Genomic DNA, 23,562 nt, shown 5'->3' on the forward strand with positions numbered 1-23,562 from the left:
GGTTATCCAGACACCATTGGCCATCCTTCAGTGAAGGTACCCAATTGCTGATGTGTTACCTTGGACACTTTATGGCCTTAAGACTAAAACTGTGTAACCAAATAAACCCCCTTTCAGTATAAGCCAATCCATTTCTGGTGTTTTGAATTCTGGCAGCATTAGCAAACTAGAACAGGGGAGAAAAGGACTTCACTAAAATAATCCAGCCAGTCACTAAACAAATAAACAAGTAAATAGCCATAATCAGCCACAGAAGGAGGGGAGGATGGGAAGACAGGGACCAGTACCCAAAGCTGCTACAATATACTATCTAAATGCTGAATTTCAAATGAAAAATTTACAAGGTATGCAGAGAAAACAGGAAAGAATGGCCCATATACTAGGAAAAAAGTAGGCAACAGAAATTGCCTGTGAGAGCAAAGAGGATGTTGGATTTAAAAGAAAAAGTCTTAAAAGTGGCCATTATAAATGTGTTCACAGAACTAAAGGAAACCTATGATTAAAGAAGTAAAGGAGGGTATGATGACAATGGTGCATCCAATAGAGGACATCAATAATGGGACATTAAGGACCAATGGAAATTCTGGAGTTGAAAAGTACAATAACCAAAATTAAAAAAAAAAAAAAAAAACTCACTAGCTGGGTGTGGCAGTAGACTTCAACTGGCAGAAGAAAGAAAAGGTAAACATGAACATAGAATGATGGAGTTTATGCAAGCCAAAGGACAGAGAGGAGAAAAATGAAGAAAAATGAACAGAGCCTCAAAGAAATGTGGAATATGATTGAGTGCACCAACATACAAACATGTAATAGTATTACCAGTAGGAAAAGAGAGAAAAAGGAGAAGAAAAATTATTCAAATAAATAATGGCTGAGACTTCACAAAGTTATTGAAAAACAATGACCTATATATCCAGGAAACTCAACGAACACCAAGTAGGGTAAATGCAAAAAGAGACAAAACAGACACATCATAGGAAGAAGGCTGAAAGCCAAAGATAAGGTGAAAATCGTGAAAACAAGAGAAAAGTTACACATTATATGAAGAGGACGAGAATCCCAAAATGATTAAGGGCTGACATTTCAGCAGAAACAATAGAGGCCAGAAGATAACATATTCAAAGTGCTCTAAGAGAAAATTTGTCAACCAACAATCCTATATTCAAAAAGCTATATTTTAAAAATGAAGACAAAATAAAGTCTTCTCAGATTAAAAAAAAAACAAAACTGAAAGATTTTGTTCTAGTAATTCATCTCATAAAAAATATTTTAAAAACAGAAAGCAAGTGACCCCTAGTGATGACTCAAATCCCTCAAAAAACCAAAGAATAAGAAAAGATAATTATGCAATTATTTTTAAAAGTATAAATGCATATTTATTCTCCTTTCTTCTCATGGCTGATTTAAAAGGCAATTTAGAAAATAATATGTATTTAATGTATTGTTTGGTCTGTAACATATGTAATACATATATAATATATCTGAATGTATTTATAATTTACTTAAAATGAACAAATTCCTAGAAAGACACACACTACAGAACTAAAGAAAAACTGACAATTTGAATAGGACTGTATCAAGTAAAGATATTGAATAAGTAATAATAATATTAAAAAAAAAACTAGTCACAAAAAAAGCCCAGGCCCAGAATGCCCTACTGCTGAATTCTTATGAACAAAGAATTAATATCAATTCTTCACAAACTCTTTCAAAATATAGGAGTCTAGCATTGTGACTGTGAAAGCCTTGTGGATCACACCCCCTTTATCCAGGGTATGGAATGAGTAGAAAAATGGGGACAAAAAACTAAGTAAAAAATAAGGTGGGACGGGGGGTGATTTGGGTGTTCTTTTTTACTTTTATTTTTTATTCTTATTTTTACTTTTTCTGGTACAAGGAAAATGTTCAAAAAATAGATTGGGGTGATGAATGCACAACTATATGATGGCACTGTGAACTGATTGTACACTTTGGATGATTGTATGGTATGTGAATATATCTCAATAAAATTGAATTTAAAACAATAAAGGAGTCTAGGAAACACTTCCGAACTCATTTTATGAAGCCAGTGTCACACCCTGATCAAAAATATCATGAGAGAGGAAATTATAGACCAATATCGCTATGAATATAGAATTTTAAAATCCTCAACAAAATACTAGCAAACTAAATCCAGCAATGGAATTATGCACCATGACCAAGAGGGAGTTATCTGATAAACACAAGGTTTGTTTAACATACAAAAATCAACGTAATATGTCATATCAACAGAACAGAAACCTAAAACCACATGATCATCTCAGTAGACACAAGAAAGCATTTGACAAAGTCCAGTACCATTTCATGATAAAAACACTCAACAAACTAGGAATAAAGAGGGATTTCGTCAATGTGTTAAGGGCCTGTATGAAAAAACCACAGATAACAACATACATAATGGTGAAAGACTGGATGCTTTTCTCTAATATAAAGAAAAGACAAGGATATCCACTCTTACCACTTCTATTCAACATTGTACTAGAGCTTCTAACCAGAGCATTTAGACAAAAAAAACAAATCAAAGGTATCTGCGTTGTAAAGGAAGAAGTAACATTATCTCTATTTGCAGAATACATGGTCTTGTATATAGAAAACCATAAGGAATCCACTTAAAAGCACTTAGTGATAATAAACAAGCTCAGCAAAGATGCAAGATATATGGTTGATATAGAAAAATCAATTATATTTAAATACACTTGCAAGGGCCATCCAAATATGAAATTAAGAAATCAATTCCATTCAAAATATCTTCAAAGTGAATAAAATATTTAGGAATAAAGTTAACAAAAGAAGTGCAAAACATACTCAAAAAACTACAAAATATTGCTGAAAGAAATTAAAGATCTAAATAATTGGAAAATATCCTAAAATAATGGAATGGGAGACTAAGCATTGTTAAAATGCAATATTTCTCAAATTGATCCACAGATTCAATGCAGTTTCTTTCAGACTTCTTTTAGAAATTGACAAACTGATTCTAAAATTCACATAGAATTAAAAGGGACCCAGAATAGACCAACAAATCCTGAAAAGAGAGAACAAAGTAGGAGAACTCTCATTTCCTAATTTCAAAATTTACTACAAAGCAATGGTAATCACAACAGTGTGGTACTGGCACAAAGATATACACATAGGTCAATGGGAAAGAATTAAGAGTCCAAAAATAAACCTATACATCTATGCTCATCTGATTTCTGACAAAGGTTCAAGACCTTCTAGTTGAAAAAGAATAGTCTTAACAAATGACACTGAGAAAACCAGACAGCCATGTGCAAAAGAATGAAATTGAACCCCGACTGCCACCATGTATAAAAATTAACTCAAAAATAGAGCAAAGACCTACAAAAACACCTAACCTTATGAAACTCTTAGAAGAAAACATAGGGGTAAATCTTCATGACCTTGGATAAGAGAAAGGATTCTTGGGACACCAAAAACATGAGCAACACAAGGAATAGAAAAATTAGACTTCATAAAAATTTAAAGCTTGTGTGCTTTAAAGGAACAGAGAATCCACAGAATGGGAGAGAATGTTTTAAAATCATATATCAGATAAAAGATATGTATCTAGGATATATAAAGAACCCTTTTCAACACAAAAATAAAAAGTAAATAACTCAATTTTTAAAGGGGGGGAAAGATTTGAACAGACATTTCTTCAAAGAAGATATACAATACCCAAACACATGAGAAGATGCCCAACATCATTAATCATCAGGGAAGTGCAAATCAAAACCATAATGATATACCACTTCACACCCTACTAGAATTGCTAGAATGAAAAGTCAAATAATAACAAGTGTTGGCAAGGATGCGGAAAAGTTGGAACCCTTGTGCATTGTTGATAGGAATGTTAAATGGTACAGTGATTTTGGAAAAGCTTAATCTGAAAAGATTAAACAGAGAGTTACGATATGTCCCAATAATTCCACTCATGGGTATATGTCTAAGAGAACTGAAAACACTTGTCCACACAAAATCTTAGACACAAATGTTTACAGCAGCATTAAACAGAAAAAAAAAAAAAAGGAATAAACCCAAATGCACATTAATTGACAACAGATCAAGAAAATGTGGTATACATATAATGCCAGTTTGTATATATTATGACCCCCAGAAAAACCCATGTTCTTTGATGCAATCTTCTGGGGGCAGATGTATTAGTATTGATTAGGTTGGAACCTTTGGATTGGATTATTTCCAAGAAGTGTGGACCCGTCCATACAGCATGGATCTTGATTGATTACTGGAGTACTTTAAAAAGAGCCACAAAGGTCCAGACACAGCTGCAGTTGAGGGACACATTTTGAAAATGGCTTTTAAAAACTGACATTGATATCTTGGAGAATACCATTTTGAAACAACCTGGGAGCAAGCAGATGCCAGCCATGTGCCTTCCGAGCTAACAGAGGTTTCCCAGATTTCATTGGCCTTCCTTCAATAAAGGTACCCTATTGTTGATGCCATATCTTGGACACTTTTATGGCCTTAAGACTGTAATTTTGTAAGCAAAGAAACCCCCTTTCTAAAAGCCAATCCATTTCTCATATTTTACATAATGGCAGCATTAGCAAACCGGAACAGATTTTGGTACCAAGAGTGGGGTGCTGCTGCTGCAGAGTTTGCAAATACCAAACATGTTGGAACAGCATTTTAAATGGGTAAGGGGAAGATTCTGGAAGAACTGTGAGGAGCTTGAAAGAAAAGGCCTAAATTGCTTTGAAGAGACTGTTTGTGGAAATATGGACTCTAAAGATGTTTCTGATGAGGACTTGAGCAGAAATATAGAATGTGTCATTGCAAACTGGAAGAAAGGCAATCCTTGTTTTAAAGTGGCAGAGAATTTGGCAAAATTGAGTCCTGGTGTTGGATGGAAGGAAGAATTTCAGAGTGATGAGCTGGGATACTTAGCTGATGAGATTTCAAAACTAAAAGTTGAAGACATAGCTTGGCTTCTTCTTGCAGCTTACAGTAAAATGCAACAGGACAGAGATAAGCTGAGAAATGAACTCTTGGTAATGAAGAAACCAGAAACTGATAGTTTGGAAAATTCCAGGCTTCCAAAAAGTGAGACCCCAGACGCTACAGCCCCATGTGAGGATTTAGCCAAACATGGAACGCAACCACCATTTCAGTACAAGGCAGGACTGGAGATGGAGTTATGCAGAAGGATTTGTGGAAAGCCCTACTGTCTGATGGTTTTGACCCCTGTAAACTGCATGCCAAGCCTACAGAATTTTTGCAAGATCTGTATAGGCAAAACCACTGCTGATCTGGACTGGAGGGGATGGACAAGGAACAAATTGAAGGAGAAATTTCTTCAAAGACAGAGCCATGGAGATTGAGGTCTGGTGTCAAGAGGTCTCAGGCAGGGAGAATGGAGTGGCCACCACACATGGAAAGGGTGAGTTTGCCCCAGAGGTAGAGGGTGGACCTTCCGCCTCGATGCTCAGGAGAGTGCTGCCACCACAGGCCCCAGAGAGGGTGGAGCACATTCCCCAGGGACTGGGGAGAGCCTGGCTGCCACCTCATTGTTCTGAAGAGGTTGAGCAAGTGCCTCAGAGTTGGAAGAAAGTCTGGGTGCCATCCCAATGATTGAGTAGGGCGGGGCCAAGAAGGTGGTCTCCCCAGTGCATGAATATGTTGGAGCACTCACACCAGCATTTGGAGAAAAAAGGGCTGCTGCATAAGCCTTTGGAAAGTGTGGGACTGCTGCACTCCCAAGCCCCAAGGATAAAATGTCATTCTATAAATGACTCTCAGACTTCGAAATCTAATGGAGTTTGCCCTGCGGGTTTTAGGAACTGTTTTTGTCCTGTGAACGCTGTTTTCCTTTCAGTTTCTCCTTATGGCAATGGGAATGTTTATACTATGACTGTCCCTCCTTTGTATATTGGAAGCAGATAACTTGTTCTAAGTTTCACAGGTCCACAGCTAGAGGGGAATTTTGCATTAGGACAAGACCATGCCTGTAACTGATTTTGATGGGATCTTGTACTAACTATTGTTACCAAAATGACTTAAGTTTTTGTGATATTATAATGGGATGAATGTATTTTGTATATGGAAAGATTATGTTTTTCTGGAGCTCAGGGGGTGGAATGTGCCAGTTTGTATATATTATGTCCCCCAGAAAAAGCCATGTTCTTTGATGCAATCTTGTGGGGGCAGACATATTAGTGTCGATTAGGTTGGAACCTTTGGATTGGCTTATTTCCATGGAGGTGTGGCCCCACCCATACAGTGTGGCTCTTGATTGGTTACTAGAGTACATTAAAAAGAGCCACACAGGCCCAGACACAGCGGCAGCTGAGGGATACATTTTGAAAATGGCCATTGAAAGCTGACATTGACATTTTGGAGAATGCTATTTTGAAACACAACCTGGGAGCAAGTAGATGCCAGCCACGTCCCTTCTGAGCTAACAGAGGTTTCCCAGATGCCATTGGCCTTCCTTTGATGAAGGTACCCTATTGTTGATGCCATATCTTGGACACTTTTATGGCCTTAAGACTGTAACTTTGTAACCAAATAAATCCCCTTTATAAAAGTCAATCCATTTCTGGTATTTTGCATAACAGCAGCATTAGCAAACTGGAACAGCTTACAATGGAATATTATTCAGTCATAAAAGGAAATGAAGTACTGATACATGCTACAATATGAATAAACCTTGAAAACATTGTGCTAAGTGAAAGAAGCCAGTCATAGAAAACCACATAGTATATGATTCCTACCAAATGTGATGGCAAAAGATTATAGGATTTCTTATGGGGTTATGAAAATGTTTTAAAATGGACTGTGGTGACGGTTTCACATATCTGTAAATATAATAAAAACCATTATCTATACATTCTAAGGGAGTGAATTTTATGATATGTGAATTATATTTTAATAAAACTATTTTTAAAAATTCACTGAAATGAAAAGAGCTATGGGGATTGATTTGTACTTACGAGCCATATTCCATGTCCATGTACTGTGGAACAATACCAATAATGTTTGACGATGCCTCCAACTGAGATATCATTTCATTATTTTTTTCATTGATTCTACTCCATTCTTCAGGAAACACTTCAGGGATCTTCATGACATGTTCTATCTTGTAAGAGCACAATTCAAGAGAACTGATCAAATTTGAAAGCATTTTAGACACACCTAGAAAAATGAGAAAAACATTAATTTTTGAAAGTATTTCTAAGTCTACTTCAATACTAAATTATAAATTCCTTATGGACACAAGAGGGTCATATTTTTTTTTAATTTTGTATTATCCTGGAGCTTTTCTACCTGAGAGATTTGTTGAGAGTAGATCCTAAACATACTCAGAAGGAATAAGGGGCTCAAATGGTTCACTATAAAGGATCAAATAAATATGAAAATGGTCTGTAATGGAAGAATTAAGGGACAAAAATGTATAAGACTTACAGAAAACAAATAACAAAATGGCAAAAAAAAAGCCATGTTATTACTTAAAATGTAAATGATATAAACTACCCAGTCAAAAGGCAGAGATTGTAAGAATGGATTAAAAAAAGCATGACCCAACTATATGAAAAGGAAAGAATGAGAAAAAAATATTCCATACAAATTGTAACCAAAAGAGGTATAGTAATGTTAGCTATATTACCATCAGTAGGTAGATTTTTAAGTCAGATTATTACAAAGGACAAATAAGGATGCAATATATTAATAAAGGGAACAATTTACCTAGCAGATATAACAATTATAAATAATAATTTCATATGTACTTAATGGCAGAGCCCAAAAATACATGAAGTAAATACTGATGGATTTGAAAGGAAAAATAGACTACTACATTAATAGTCAGAGACTTCAAACACAACTACTAATAATGGATAGAATTTCTAGGCAGAAGATCAGTAAGGAAATAAATATTTGAATGATACTATAAACCAGCAAGACACTAGCAGACATACATAGAACATTTTCAACCACAAACAATTGAATACACTTTTTTCTAGTGTACACGATCATTCTCTAACCAGAAGTTAGGTCAAAAAATGTCTTAATAAATTTTTAAAAGATTGAAACCATACAATGAATCTTCTCCAACCAGGATGAAACATAAAAATCAATAACAGAGAAAGAACTGGAAAATTCACAAATATGTGGAAATTAAACAATACATACTTAAACAACCAATGGGCCAAAGAAGAAATTACAAAGAAAATTACGAAATATCTTGAAGGGAATAAAATGAACACACAAAATACAAAAACTGATGGGATGCAGCCAAGATGGTGCTCAGAGGAAAATGTATAGTCCTGTTCTAGCTTGCTAATGCTGCCACAATGCAAAATACCAGAAATGGATTGGCTTTTATAAAAGGGGGTTTCTTGGGTTACACAGTTACAGTATTAATGCCATAAAATGTCCAAGGTAATGCATCAACAATTGGGTACCTTCAATGGAGGATGGCCAATGGTGTCTGGAAGACCTCTGTTAGCTGGGAAGGCACGTGGCTGGCGTCTGCTCCAGAGTTCTGGTTTCAAAATGGCTTTCTCCCAGGACATTCCTCTCTAGGCTTCAGCTTCTCTCCAAAGTGCCACTCTCAGTTGCTCTTGGGGCATATGTCCTCCCTTAGCTTCTCCGGAGCAAAAGCCTGCTTTCAAAGGCTGTCTCCAAAATGTCTCTATAAACTGCAGTTCTTCTCTGAGCTCTTGTGCATTCTTCAAAGCATCCCTCTTGGCTGTAGCAAGCCCACTCCTTCTGTCTGAGCTTATATAGAGCTCCAGTAAACCAATCAAGGCCCATGCTGAATGTGCAGGGCTACACCTCCATGGAAATTATCCAATCAGAGTTATCACCCACAGTTGGGTGGGGCACATTTCCATGGAATCCAAACATTCCAACTTAATCCCCACTAATGTCTGCCCCCACAAATTTGCATCAAAGAACATGAGTTTTTCTGGGGGACATAATATATACAAACTGGTACAAGCCCTAAATGCCTATATTAAAAAAAAAAAGATCTCAAATAAGAGATCTAACTTCAAAACTGGAGAATCTAGAAAAAGAAGAGCAACCTAAACCCAAAACAAGCAGAAGAAAGGAAATAAAAAAGATTAGAGTGGAAGATAAATGAGAGAAAATCAAAATTGGTTCTTCGAAAAGATGATAAAATCAACAAAACATTAGCTAGACAGACAAAGGAAAAGAGAGGAAGCAAATAACTAAAAGCAAAAATGAAGGGAGGGACATTATTACTGACCCCATAGAAATAAAAAAGGATTATAGAAAGATATGAACAATTGGATGCCAAAGATTAGATAATCTAGATGAAATGGACAAATTCCTAGAAACACACAAACTGCCAATGCCGACTCAAGAAGAAATGGAAGATCTCAACAGACCAATGACAAGTAAAGAGATTAAATTGATAATCAAAACCTTCCTAAAGAAAAGCTCAAGACCAGATGGCTTTTCACTGGTAAATTCCACCAATATTCCAAGAAGAATCACTGTTAACTAATCTTGCTCAAACTCTTCCAAAAAATCAAAGAGGAGGAACTCCCTAACTCTTTCTATGGAGCCAACATCATGCTAATACCAAAGCTAGATAAAGATACTAGAAAAGAAAATTACAAGCCAACATCCCTTATGACTATAGATGCAAAAATCCTCAACAAAATACTAACAAACTGCATCCAACAGCACATTAAAAGAATTATACACCGTAATCACGTGGAATTTATCCCAGGTATGCAAGGGTGGTTCAACATTAAAAAGTCAGTTAATGTAACATACTATATTAATAGAATGAAGGAAAAAACATATTTTCACTTCAACTGATGCAGAAAAGGCATTTGACAGACTACAGCATGCTTTCTTGGTCAAAACACTTAGAAAATTAGGAATGGAAGGAAATTCTTCAACATAATAAAGGGCATATATGAAAAACCCACAGTTAGCATCATACTCAACAGTGAAAGACTAAATGCATCCCCCTAAGAACAGGAACAAGATGAAGATGCCTGCTGTCATAGCTGTTATGTAACATTGTACTAGACATTCTATTCAATGTAATTAGGCAAGAAAAAGAAATAAAAGTCATCTAAATTGGAAAAGTAAAACCTTCTGTATTTGCACATGAGATGATCCTATATAGAGAAAGCACTGCTCCCCCCTCCAAAAAAAAATCCACAATAAAGCCAGTAGAACTAATAAAAATTCAGGAAAATGGTGGGGTACAAGATGAAATCACAAAAATCAGTGATGCTTCTATACTCTAGCAAAGAACAACCTGAAAAGGAAATCAAGAAAAATAGTCCACTTATAATAGCAACTAAAAGAATCAAATATATAGGAATAAATTTAACCAAGGAGGTAAAAGACTTACAAGTGTAAAACTACCAAACATTGCTTAGAGAAATCTTTAAAGACCTAAATAAATGGAAAAACAAACATTCTGTGTTTATGAATCGGAAGACCAAACAGTGTTAATGTGCCAATTCTACTCAAAGTGATTTACAGATTCAACATAATCCCAATCAAATTCCCAACACCCTTCTTTGTAGAAATGGAAATGCCAATTATCAATTCATATGGAAAGGTAATGGGCCTCCAATGGCTGAAACCACCTTGAAATAGAAGAAAAAGTTGAAGGACATAACACTTCCCAATCTTAAAACTTATTTCAAAGCTATATTAATCAAACAGCATGGCACTGGAGTAAGAGCAGACATATAGACCAGTGGACTAGAATTGAGAGTGCAGAATAAACCCTCACATCTATGGCCATTCAATTTTTTCTTCCTTTGGAATCTAATCCTTGTATTTTTTTAATTAGAGAAGTTTGGGTATACAAAACAAAAATGTATAAAATACAGGATTCACATACACCATCCTACCACCAACACCTTGCATTGGTGTGGAACATTCATTACTATTGATGATAGCACTTTTATTTTTTAACAGCCATTACCTTTGTTACAACTGATGAAAGATTATTAAAATAGTTCTATCTACTGTCTGTTATTTACATTAACTGTAATTTTCCCATATGCTACTCTATTATTACCACCTTGTATTAGTATCATACATTTGTTATAACCCTTGAAAGAACATTCTTAGTAGTCCATCACCTACAATAGGGTTCACTGTGCTGTACAGTCCAATGTTTTGTATTTTAATATTAATTTTAAATGTTATATCCCAAAGTTTCCTCTTTTACCCACATTCACCTATATAGTTCAATAATGTGCTACCATCACCACCATTCATTTCCAAACCTTTACCATCAGCCTAAATAGAAATTCTGTACAAGCTTCAATTTCCCATTCTCTAACCCCCATCTATCTCCTGGTAACTTATATTCTAGATTCTAATTCTGAGTTTGCTTATTATAATTAAATTTTTGACAAGGGTGTCAAGTCCATTCAATGAGGAAAGAATGGTCTCTTCAGCAAATGGTGCTGGGAAAACAGGATGTCCACATGCAAAAGAATGAAGGGGATTTTTTTACTTCAAACCATATACACAAATTAACTTAAAATGTATCAAAAAACCTAAATATAAAAACCAAACTATAAAATTCCTGTAAGTAAATATAGGAAATATGTTCAGGACCTTGTATTAGGCAAATGGTCACTTAGAATTTACACCAAAAGCATGAGCAACAAAAGGAAAAACAGAAATGGACTTCTTTGAAATTAAAAACTTCTGTGCATCAAAGGAATCATCAAGAAAGTGAAAAGACAACTTACAAAATGGGAGAAAATATTTGGAAAACCATATGTCTGATAAGGGTTAAATATCAGAATATATAAAGAACTCCAAAAATATAACAAAAAGATAACCCAATTAAAAAATGAGCAAGGGAGTTGAATAGATATTTCTCTGAGAAAATATATAAATGGCCAAGAAAGCACATGAAAAACATGCTCAACTATATTTCCATTAGGGAAATGCAAATCAAATTAACAATGACTCCAGGAAGAGGGAAAGGGTACAAAATTTTGTTAAAAACACCATGAGATACCATTTCACATCTACTAGAATGGCTACTATGTTTTCAAAAGAAGGTTAACTCCACCAAGTGTTTAAAGGATGTGGAAATAGGAAACCTAGTCCATTGTTGGTGAGATACAAAATGATAAAACAGCTGTGCAACTCAGTTTGGCAGTTCTTTAGAAATTAAGTATAGAACTACCATATGATGTGCTAATCTCATTTCTAGGTATATACTCAAAAGAACTGAAATCTGGAACTTGAAACAGATATTTTCACACCAATGTTCATAGAAGCATTATTCACAATAGCCAAAAAGCAGAAGGAACCCAGTGTCTATCAATGGAAGAGCAAATAACAAAATACAGTATATACATACAATGGAATACTATTCAGCTGTTTTAACAAAGAATGAAGCTCTGATACATGCTACAACATGGGTGAACTTTGAAACCATCAGGTTGAATGAAATAAACCACACAAAAGTACAAATATTGTCTGATCTTACTTACATGAAATAATTAGAATATGCAAATTCACCAAGTAAGAAATTAGAATACAGTTTTCCAAAGACCAGTAGTAGGAGTAGAGAATGGGGAGTTAATACATATTGGTACAAAGTTTCTGGTTGGAGTGATGGGAAAGTTTTGGTAAATGATGGTGGTGATGGTAGTACAACAGTGTAAATGTATTTAACCACCCCTGAATTGGTATACTTGAAGGTGGTTAAAATGGAAAATTTTAGGTTGTATATATTTTAACAATAATATTTAAAAACATAGAACTATAAAACGCAAAAATTCCAGTGATCAAGATGGCACTGATAGTCCACAGAATGAATTGCCAACACAGAGACACAATATCACCACTGGATACTACTACTCAAATGCTTATAAGATGCAACAGAGTTGTTCCTAAATATGCTGGAAGCAGTTATTAAAGAAAGGGATGAGCTTATGGCTTCAAATTCCTAGCTCAAGCATGGCATGAAGGAAATGAAAGTTTCTGTGTGTGCCCTGAAAGAAACTCTTTAATTCTTGTAGCTGTGGACTTGAGATTTCTGAAAACCAGACCCAGAGTCTCATTGTGCAGTTGGCTGAATTACAGTGTTAACTGAATTCCCATATGTGCAAGGTATCTGCTATTGAGGTGAGGATATGGATGGGAAAGGCATGGGATCCTGAAAACTGGAATGGGCACATATGGGCTGATAGTGATGATGGTGGGGACACTGAAACCTTAGATTCTACTGAGTGTTCTTTGCCAGATAATCCTGTAAAGTTTTGTCCTGAGGAATCAGCCATTCAACCGCCACATGAAGAGGTTAACACAGCTGTTCTCAATAAACTCATAACTCCCACCACTGAGGAAACAGCCCTCACACCTCCTTCTGAAGAGATTAACCTGTTTCAGCAGATTAAACTGTAATGGAATGTCCTGAGGTAGTTAGCTTGCAAGATGCTACTAATTCCTCCCATGACCCATCCCCACCACCCTTCTTTCTTTCCAGACATATAACTAGACTGAAGTCCCAACAGGCCCTGGAAGGTGAGGTACAAAGAGTGACCCATGAGGAGGTGTACTACATTCCAAAAGAAGTGCATGATTTTTCCAATTTATATAAACAAATATCAAGGAAATATCTGTAGGAATGGATATTAAGGGTGTGGGATGATAGTGGAAGGAAAATAAAGTTGGATCAGCTGGATTGATTGATATGGGCCCTGTACCGGTTTGAATGTATTGTGTCCCCCAAATGCCATTATCATTGTGGTCTTGTGGGACAGACGTTTTGGTGTTGGTTAGATTTGCTTGGAGTGTGCCCCACCCAGCTGTGGGAGATGATTCTGATGAGATGTTCCCATGGAGGCGTGGCCCCACCCATTCAGGGTGGGCTTTGATCAGTGGAGCTATATAAATGAGCTAACTCAGAGAGAGGGAACTCAGTGTGTGCAGCTGTGAGTGATGTTTTGAGGAGGAGCAAGCTTGCTAGAGAGGAGCGTCCTGGGAGAAAGCCGTTTTGAGGCCAGAGCTTTGGAGCAGACACCAGCTGCCTTCCTAGCTAGCAGAAGTTTTCCAGACATCATTGGCCATCCTCCAGTGAGGGTACCCGATAGCTGATGTGTTACCTTGGAGGCTTTGTGGCCTTAAGACTAACTGTGTAGTGAAATAAACCCCCATTTTATAAAAGCCTATCCATCTCTGGTGTTTTGCATTCTGCAGCATTAGCAAACTAGAACAGGCCCCCTAAGCAGAGATTCTGGATTCAATGTTGTAGTTCAAGGAGTTAATAAAGGGCTCTAACAATTTGTTCATGTGGTTGGCTGAAGCATAGACCAAAGGTGGCCTATATTACATAAGGTTGAAATGCCAGAACTGTCCTGGTATAATGTAGATGAGGGGATCCAAAGGCTTAGATACTGGAAGGTTAGAATGGATTTATTATGTAAGATCTGCTCACCCACCCCAGGAATGTCCAGAGGACACACCTTTACCAAATCTGTGAGGAATAAATTTGTGAGAACAGCGCCATCATCCCTGAAGAGCTCTGCAGTTGCTCTTCCTTATAGATCAGATATTACTATGGGAACTGCTGCTACAGAATTTGGATTATTAAGCACAATGGGGATGATCTGATCCCAGATTGGCAGGAGGCAAATGACAGCACTTAATCACCAAAGACAAAGTGGGCATGGCTACTGCAATGGACAGCAGAGTCAAAGCAGTAATCAGAACTGTCTGATTTGCTGAGACCCATGGTGTTGGCTGGATGATCATGGGATACCTAGAAGTGAAACAGATGGGCAGTCTATTAAATACTTATTTGATCTGTATAAGCAAAAGAATTCTAGGTCAAGGGGACAAAAGTCTAACATGAATCACGAAAACTGAGAGTCATGGCCCCCTCCATCAATTCCAAGACTTGAGATTGGTTTGCAGATCCAGAGACCCTTGAATGAAAGGGAAGGCCGTGTCCCCCTTTAGGAAGAACCCTGCCTAAACTACCAAAAAATTTATATTGTTAATCTTCCTCCCAGCCTTCCCACAAAGGGACCTATGACCTTTTACGAGGATGACTGTATATTGGGGAAAAGGAAATGAGCAGACATTTCAGAGATCATGGGACACTGGCTTGGAATGGACATTAATTCAAGGAGACCCAAATGTCACTGTGGTACACCAGTCATATTAGGGGCTTATGGAAGTCAGATCATCAATGGAGTTTTAGCTTAGGTCCATCTCAAGTGGGTCCGGTGGGTACCTGAACTCATTCTGTGGTTATTCCCTGTTCCAGAATGCCCAAATGGAATAGACATACTAAACAACTGGCAGAATTCCTACATTGGTTCCATGGCTTGTGGAGTGAGGGCTATTATGGTAGAAAAGGTCAAATGGAAGCTACAAGAACTGTCTCTACCTCCCAAAAATAGTAAATCAAAAGCAGGAATGCATGGGGGAATTGAAGAGATTAGTTCCAACATGAAGAATTTGAAGGATGCAGGGGTGGTGATTCTCATCACATCCCCATTCAACTCTCCTATTTGACCTGTGCAGAAAACAGATTGATCTTGGAGAATGACAGTGGAATATAATCTTAACCAAGTTGTGACTCTAATTGCAGCTGTTGTTCCAGATGTGGTATCACTGCTTGAGCAAATAAACATATCCCCTGCTACTTGGTATAAAGCTATTGATGTGGAAAATGATTTTTTCTTGATACCTATTCATAAGGACCACCAAAACCAGTTTGCTTTCAGCTGGAAAGTCCAGTAATATACCTTCACTACCCTACCTCAGGAGTATGTAAATTATCCAGCCATATGTAAAAATCTAATTCTCAGGGACCTTGATTGCCCCTCTTCCACAAGATATCACACTGGCTGCTATACTGATGAAATGATTCTGATTGGACCTGCTGAGCTCTAAGTAGCAACTATTCTAGATTTGTTGTTAAGGCATCTGCATGTCAGAGGGTGGGAGACAAATTCAATAAAAATTCAGATGCCTTCCACCTCAGTGAAATTTCTTAATATCCAGTGGTGTGGGGCATGTCAATAAATTGCTTCTAAGGTGAAGGATAAGTTGTTGCATCTGGCCCCTCCTACAACCAAAAAGGAAGCATAATGTTGACCTCCTTGGATTTTGGAGGGAACATATCCCTCATTTGCATGTGTTAGTCCCATTTTCTAAGTGACTCGAAAAGCTGATAGTTTTGAGTGGGGACCAGAACAAGACAAGGCTCTGCAACAAGTCCAAACTGCTGTGCAAGCTTTCCTATCCCTTAGGCCATATGATCCAGCAGATCCATGGTGCAGGCTCCAATAGGATAATCAAGTGTAGACCTCTAGGATTTTAGAGCAAATCCCTGCCATCTTCTGTGGGTAACTACTCTCTTTTTGAAAAACAGCTTTTGGCCTGCTACTGGGCCTTAGTAGAGATTGGATGCTTAACCATGGGCCACCAAGTTATTATGGGACCTGAGTTGCCCATCATGAATGTGATGTTGTCTAAACCACTAAGCCATTAAGTTGGGTGTGCACACCAGCGTGCTATCATCAAATGGAAGTGCTATGCATGAGATCAAGCTCTAGCAGGCCCTGAAGACACAAGTAAGTTACAGAAGATAGTGGCCCAAATGCCCATGATCCTCACTCCTGCCACATAACCTTCTCTTTCCCAGTCTGCAGCTATAGTCACACTCCTGCCACATCACCTTCTCTTTCCCAGCCTGCAGCTATAGTCACATTAGGGAGTTCCCTCTGATCAGTTGACTGAGGAAAAGAAAACTCAGGCATGGTTTACAGATGGCTCTGCACAATATACAAGCACCATCAGAAAGTGGACCATTGCAGCACTCTAGCCTAGCCCCTTTCTGGGACATCCCTGAAGGACAGTGGTGAAGGGAAATTCTCACAGTGGACAGAACTTTGAGTAGTGCACCTAGTTGTTCATTTTGCTTGGAAGGAGAGATAGCCAGAGGTGAATGTGTATACCAATTCATAGGCTGTGGCCAATGGTTTGGCTAGATGTTCCAGGATTTTGAAGGAACATAACTGGAAAATCGGTGATAAAGAGGTCTGGGGGAGAGGTATGTGGATAGACCTTTCTGAATGGGTGAAAAACATGAAGATATTTGTGTCCCATGTGACTGTTCACCAGAGAGTAACTTCAGCAAAGGAGAATTTTAATAATCAAGTAGATAGGATGACCTGTACTGTGGCTACCAGTGGACCAATTTCCCAAGCCACTCCTGTCATTGCCCAATAGGCTCATGAACAAAGTAGGGTCATGGTGGTAGGGATGGAGGTTACACATGGGTTCAGCAACATGGATTTCCACTTACCAAGGCCAACCTGGCTACAGCCATTGCTGAGTGGTAAATCTGCCAGCAGGAGAATCCAACATTCAGTCTCCAATATGGCACTATTCCCCATGGTGATCAGTCTGCTACCTGGTAGCAGATTTATTACACTGGACTACTTTCATCTTGGAAGGGGCAACATTTGGTTCTTAACTGCTAAACACATACTCCAGGTATGGGTTTGCCTTCCCTCCATACAATGTGTCTATCAAAAATACCATCCATGGACTCACAGAATACCTTATCCACTATCATGATATTCCATACAGCATTGCTTCTAATCAAGGAACCCACTTCACACAAATGAAGCATGATAATGGGTACATGCTTATGGAATTCACTGGTCTTACCATGTTCCCCATCATCCTAGAGCAAGTGGATTGATAGAAAGGCATTTTTTAAAAATTCAGATTTATTGAGATACATTCACATACCACACAATCATCCATGGTGCACAATCAACTGCACCATTATACAGTTGTGCACTCATCACCCCAATCTATTTTTGAACACTTTCCTTACACCAAAAAGAATCAGAATAAAAAATAAAAATAAGAAAGAACACCCAAATCAACTCCCCCATCCCATCCTATTTTTCATTTAGTTTCCATCCCCATTTTTCTACTCATCCATCCATACACTGGACAAAGGGAGTGTGATCCACAAGGTTTTCACAATCACACTGTCACCCCTTGTAATCCACATCATTGTGATGGTTATGTTCATATGGTACCCAGCTGTGTGATCAAGCAAGCACTGGCCTAACCGTTACTACAAGGACATTTGTGGCTGGTTAATAAACCAAGAGGCTGGTTTAGTAAATCATCAGTCAATTGGCTGCAGCTGTGACTGATGATGTCAATGAAGGGTGTGTCTTCCACAATGAGAGAATGTAGTTAGCTGGATTTAATCCAACCAATCAGTTGAAGACTGTTAAGTGAGACAGATAGAGGACCTTCACTTCTTTGGCTGACCAGTGAAGCATTTGCTGCAGAGTCCATCGAAGTTGCCAGTTCGTATCCTGAGGCTTTCATCTAACATCTTCATTGGAGTTGCCAGTTTGCTGCCTGCCCTACAGAATTTAGACTCATGCATACTCACAGTTGTGTGAGACACTTTAATAAATCTTATATTCATAGATATCTCTCACTGATTCTGTTTCCCTAGAGAACCCTAACTAATACAATCATCATACAATCATCTTCAAGAGTCAAGGCTACTGGGCTGGAGTTTGGCAGTCTCAGGTATTTACCTCTGGCTATTCCAATACATTAAAACCCAAAAAGTGTTATCTATATAGTGTGTAATAATGTCCACCAGAGTGACCTCTCAACTCCATTTGAAATCTCTCAGCCACTGAAGCTTTATTTCTTTTCATTTCACATCCCCCTTTTGGTCAAGAAGATGTTCTCAATCCCATGATGCTGGGTCCAGATTCATCCCTGGGGGTCATATCCTATGTTACCAGGAAGATTTACACCCCTGGGAATCAGGTCCCATGTAGGGGGGATGGCAGCTGCCAAGGTGGCCTCCCAGAGATAGAGGGCCACATCTCAGCAACAAAGAGGCACTCAAGGGGAGACCCTTAGGCACAATTACAAGCAGGTTTAGTCTCTCCTTTGCCGTAACAAGCTTCATAGGGGCAAGCCCCAAGACAGAGTGCTCAGCATGTCAAGCCATCAGTCCTCAATGTTTGTGAGAACATCAGCAACAATCCAGGTGAGGAAGTCCAACACCTCCGCATCCTCTTCCAGCTCCTCAGGGGGGGGCCAAATACATATTTGATTCTCTGCCCAAATTACTTTGGGATGTGTTGCTATTTCACTCTAACCTACACAGGCCTACCATATCTCACTTCCTATTCAAAGTTCCATGTAATTGTGGTGTTTGAACAAACTGACTGTAGAAGTTATATTGTTTAGAAAATATAGATCCTACATCAAATAAACATTTCTTCCCTTGGTCTCACATGAAAATTGAAGTTTCAACACACAGTCAGTTTCAAACTTTACCTTTTGGCCCAATTTGCCCTAGATTTAACCAGATCTGCTTCATTCATATCTCTGATTGAAGTCTGGGCTGTTTTTCAGCTTTTTTTTTTTTTTAACAGTTGCTATATGCGTTAATACTGATATTCATGTCTGCCAAGCTCTAGCTCTGAGTTTCAGGTGTCACACAGATACCCAATGTTCCAGAGCCCAATCAGGTTATACACCAGGGGATCAACATCTCAGAGTTTGGAGACAGCCATTACCATTCAGGAATAGATTTGGCTGCTGTAAGAGCTTACAATCTAGGGACCATTACAATAACCATTTCCCTGTTAGGCTGTGTTCTAAGATTCAATTCTGAGTTTACACATTGTAGTTAGTCCATATCAGTGAGGCATTATAGTGTTTGCCTAGAAAGGCATTTTGAAGACTCAAGTACAGCACTAACTGGATGGCAATTCCTTGCAAGGCTGGGGCAATATTCTCCAGGAGGTTGTATACGCTCTGTGCTAGTCTGGATACATTATATCCTGCCAAAAGCCATATTCTTTAATGCACTTGTGGGGGCAGACTATTAGTGTTGATTAGGTTGGAATCCTTTGATTGTTTTCCATGGAGATGTGACTCAATCAAGTGTGAGTGAAACATTTGACTGAATTATTTCCATAGAGATATGGACACCACCCATTCAAGGTGGGTCTTGATTTAATCTCTGGGGTCCTATAAAAGAGCTCAAAAAACAGAAGGACCTCAGAGCATCTGAGAGTGACATTTTGGAGAGCAACTACAAGAGACATTTTGGAGATGGCCGCTGAAAGCAGACTTTTACTGATGCTTTGGAGACGGTAGTCTAGTGTTTGCTCCAGAGAAGCTAAGAGAGGACCAAATGCCCCAAGAGCAACATTTTGAAGAAAGCACAAGAGCTTAGAGAGGAGCTAGAACACAACCCAGGATCCGGAGATGCCAACCACATGCCTTTCCAGGTAACAGAGGTTTTCCGGATGCTATTGGCCTTCCTTCAGTGAAAGTATACTCGTGTTGGTGCCTTAATTTGGACATTTTCATGGCCTTCAGACTGTAAATTTGTAACCAAATAAACCCCCTTTATAAAACTAATCCATTTCTGCTATTTTGGATAATGGCAACATTAGTAAACTGGACCATGCTCTAAATTGCTGCCCACTCTATGGTGCTGTTTCTCCCAAAGCCAGGATTCACTAGTGTAGGAATCAATGGAAATCAGTGGAAATGGGAGTGGAACCACTCACCATTACCCTTAGTGATCCACTAGAAAAAGATTTACTTCTTGTCCCAACTACCTTAACCTCTGCTGCTCTATAGGTCTCAGTTTCAAAAGGAATAATGTTTCCACTAAGATACAAACAATGATTCCACTGAACTGGAAATTAAGACTGACATCCAACCACTTTGGGCTCTTCATGTCTCTGAATCAACAAGCAAAGAAGGGAGTCACCATATTTTCTGGGGTGATAGATCCTAATTATCAAGGGGAAATAGGACTACTACTACATAATAGAGAACAGAAAGTTTTCCTGGAATACAGGAGAATGCTTAGGACATTTCTTAGTATTACCATGCCCTGTGATTAAAGTCAATGGAAAACTGCAACAACCCAATCCAGGCAAGGCTATTAATGGCCCACACCCTTCAGGAATTAAGGTTTGGGTCGCCTACCAAGCAAAGAACCATGATCAGCTGAGGTACTTGCTGATATAGAATGGGTAGTGAAAGAAGGTAGCTATAAATGTAAGCTGTAATCATAGCTTATATTTCATTTTCAGAAATGAGGACTATAATAGGTATGGGTATTTGACCAGATTCAGAAATGAGGACTGTAATGGATATGGATATTTCTTCCTCGTTTTATTATAAATACATTTGTGTATACATATGTATACATAAAGCAGATATCTTTGTTTCCTTTCCCTTATCATATAACATAGGTATATTAGCTTTATGTCATAGTATTTAAGTTCCAGGATATCAAGTTTAAGAGTGAATATAACTAAAGGCCTTTTATCCTCTTCTGGGGAAGGATTTATTGTGTTTCCAATTTTACATAGAATAGTTGGATTATGCTAGGCATAAATATGACCATTATTGTTTTTATTAGAGATTACGTGTGGTTTAAGGAGTTGTGTATGGGTGCTCAGTTGACAAGGGGTTGACTGTGATGGTTAATTCATGTGTCGACCTGGTTAGATTATGGTTATGGTGTTCAGTTGTTTGGCCAAGCAAGCACTGGCCTGATTATTATTGTGAAAGTATTTCATGGATTTAATTCAAAAATCAGTTGATTGCATCTATCGATGATTACATCCACAATCAACAAAGGAGATTGCCTTCAGCAATGAAAACAAGTCTCATCCAATCAGTTGAAGGCCTTAAAGGGATTACTGATGATTTCAGCAGTCAGAAAGAATTTCTATCTCTACTTCAGCCAGTCAGCCTCCTCTGGGGAATTCATCAAAACCTTCACCAGAATTCTCAACTTGTGACTTGCCCTACAGAATTCAGACTTGCCAATCCCAACAGTAACATGAGCCAATTCCTATAATAAATATCATAATATTTATGTATTTATCCTGCCAGTTCTGTTTCCTTGGAGCACTCTGATTAATGCACAAGTAAAGCTCACAGACATCTACAGAACCCTCTACCCGACATACTTCTAAAGTGCACAAACATTCTCCAGACAGTCCATACACTAGATCATTAAAAAACTCATTAAATTAAAAGGGATATAAATAATACAAAGTATGGTCTCCGACCACAATGGAATGAAATTAGAAATCAACAGCACAAAAAATAAATAAAATAAAATAAAATAAAATAAAATAAAATAAACAAAAAAATAACAACAACAAAAAGAAATGAATGGCACAAACAAATTTGGTAAACTCAAAATATGGAAAGCACACAATACACTTTTAAATAACCAATGGGTCAAAGAAGAAATCCAAGGGGAAGTAGAAAATACCTTGAGATGAATGAAAATGAAGATACAACATAACAAAATTTATGGAATGCAGTTAAACAGTACTAAAGGGTAATTTCTAGCTATAATTGCCCATATTAGAAAAGAAGTATGATCTTAAATCAGTAATTTAACTTGCCACCTAAAGACATTGGAAAAAGAAGAGCAAATTAAACCTATATCAGGCAGAAGGAAGGAAATCATAAAGATTAAAGAAGAAATCAATGAAATAGAGACTAGAAAGACAATAGAGAAAATCAGTGAAACCAAAAGCTGGTTTTCTGAAAAAATAAAAAAAAAATGAAAAACTTTAGCTAGACTGATGAAGAGGAAAAGTAAGAAGATTCAAATCAGTAGACTCAGAAATGAAAGATGGGGTTTATAACCATTTTACAAAAACAAAAAAAGATTTTAAGAAATATTGTGAATAAAGGTACACCAACAAATTAGATGTATTAGATGAAATGAACAAATTCCTAGAAAGACAAAAACTACCGTAACTGACCCAAGAAGAAACAGACAATGAATGGATAACAAGTGAAGAAATTGAATAAGCAATAATAATAATAATAATAAGTCTACAAAGAAAAGTCCAGGCCCATAATGCATCACTGCTGAATTCTAATAAACATTCAAATAAAAATACCAATTCTTCAAAACTTCCAAACACTTGCCAACTCAGCCAGTATTAAGCTGATATCAAAACTTGACAAAAACATCACAGAAGCCATCAGACCAATATCTGTTATGAATATGGACACAGAAATCCCCTACAGAATACCAGCAAACCAAATTCAGCAACATATAAAAAGAATTATACATCATGACCAAGTGGGATTTATTCCAGAAATACAAGGTTGATGTAACATCTGAAAATCAATTAATGCAATTTTTCGATAGAATAAAAATAAAAACCATATGATCACCTCAATAGACACAGAAATAGCATTTGAAAAAATCCATGAGAAAACCACTCAACAAACCAGGAATAGAAGACAACATCTTCAACTTGATAAAGGGTATCTATAAAAAAAAAAAAAAAGTAACTAATCTCAGAGGCGGGGCAAGATGGCGGATTGCTGAGCTGTATGTTTTAGTTACTCCTCCAGGAAAGTAGGTAGAAAGCCAGGAAAAGCGTGGACTGGACACCGCAGAGCAATTTGACATTGGGCATACTTCATACAACACTCATGAACACG

The 23,562-nt window shown here is 37.6% G+C and overlaps 1 protein-coding gene across 1 annotated transcript in view; it reads right to left on the reverse strand.

Annotated features, from left to right (window-relative positions):
* AXDND1 (axonemal dynein light chain domain containing 1) overlaps positions 1-23,562 on the reverse strand; it is a 214,574-nt gene that overhangs the window by 97,222 nt on the left and 93,790 nt on the right. The window contains exon 16 of the mRNA XM_037825258.1: positions 6,996-7,197. Coding sequence (XP_037681186.1) covers positions 6,996-7,197 — 202 coding nt within the window. The remainder of the gene's footprint in view (positions 1-6,995; positions 7,198-23,562) is intronic.

This window comes from Choloepus didactylus, chromosome 2 (genome assembly GCF_015220235.1).
Source record: "Choloepus didactylus isolate mChoDid1 chromosome 2, mChoDid1.pri, whole genome shotgun sequence".
NCBI classification, from domain to species: domain Eukaryota; kingdom Metazoa; phylum Chordata; class Mammalia; order Pilosa; family Megalonychidae; genus Choloepus; species Choloepus didactylus.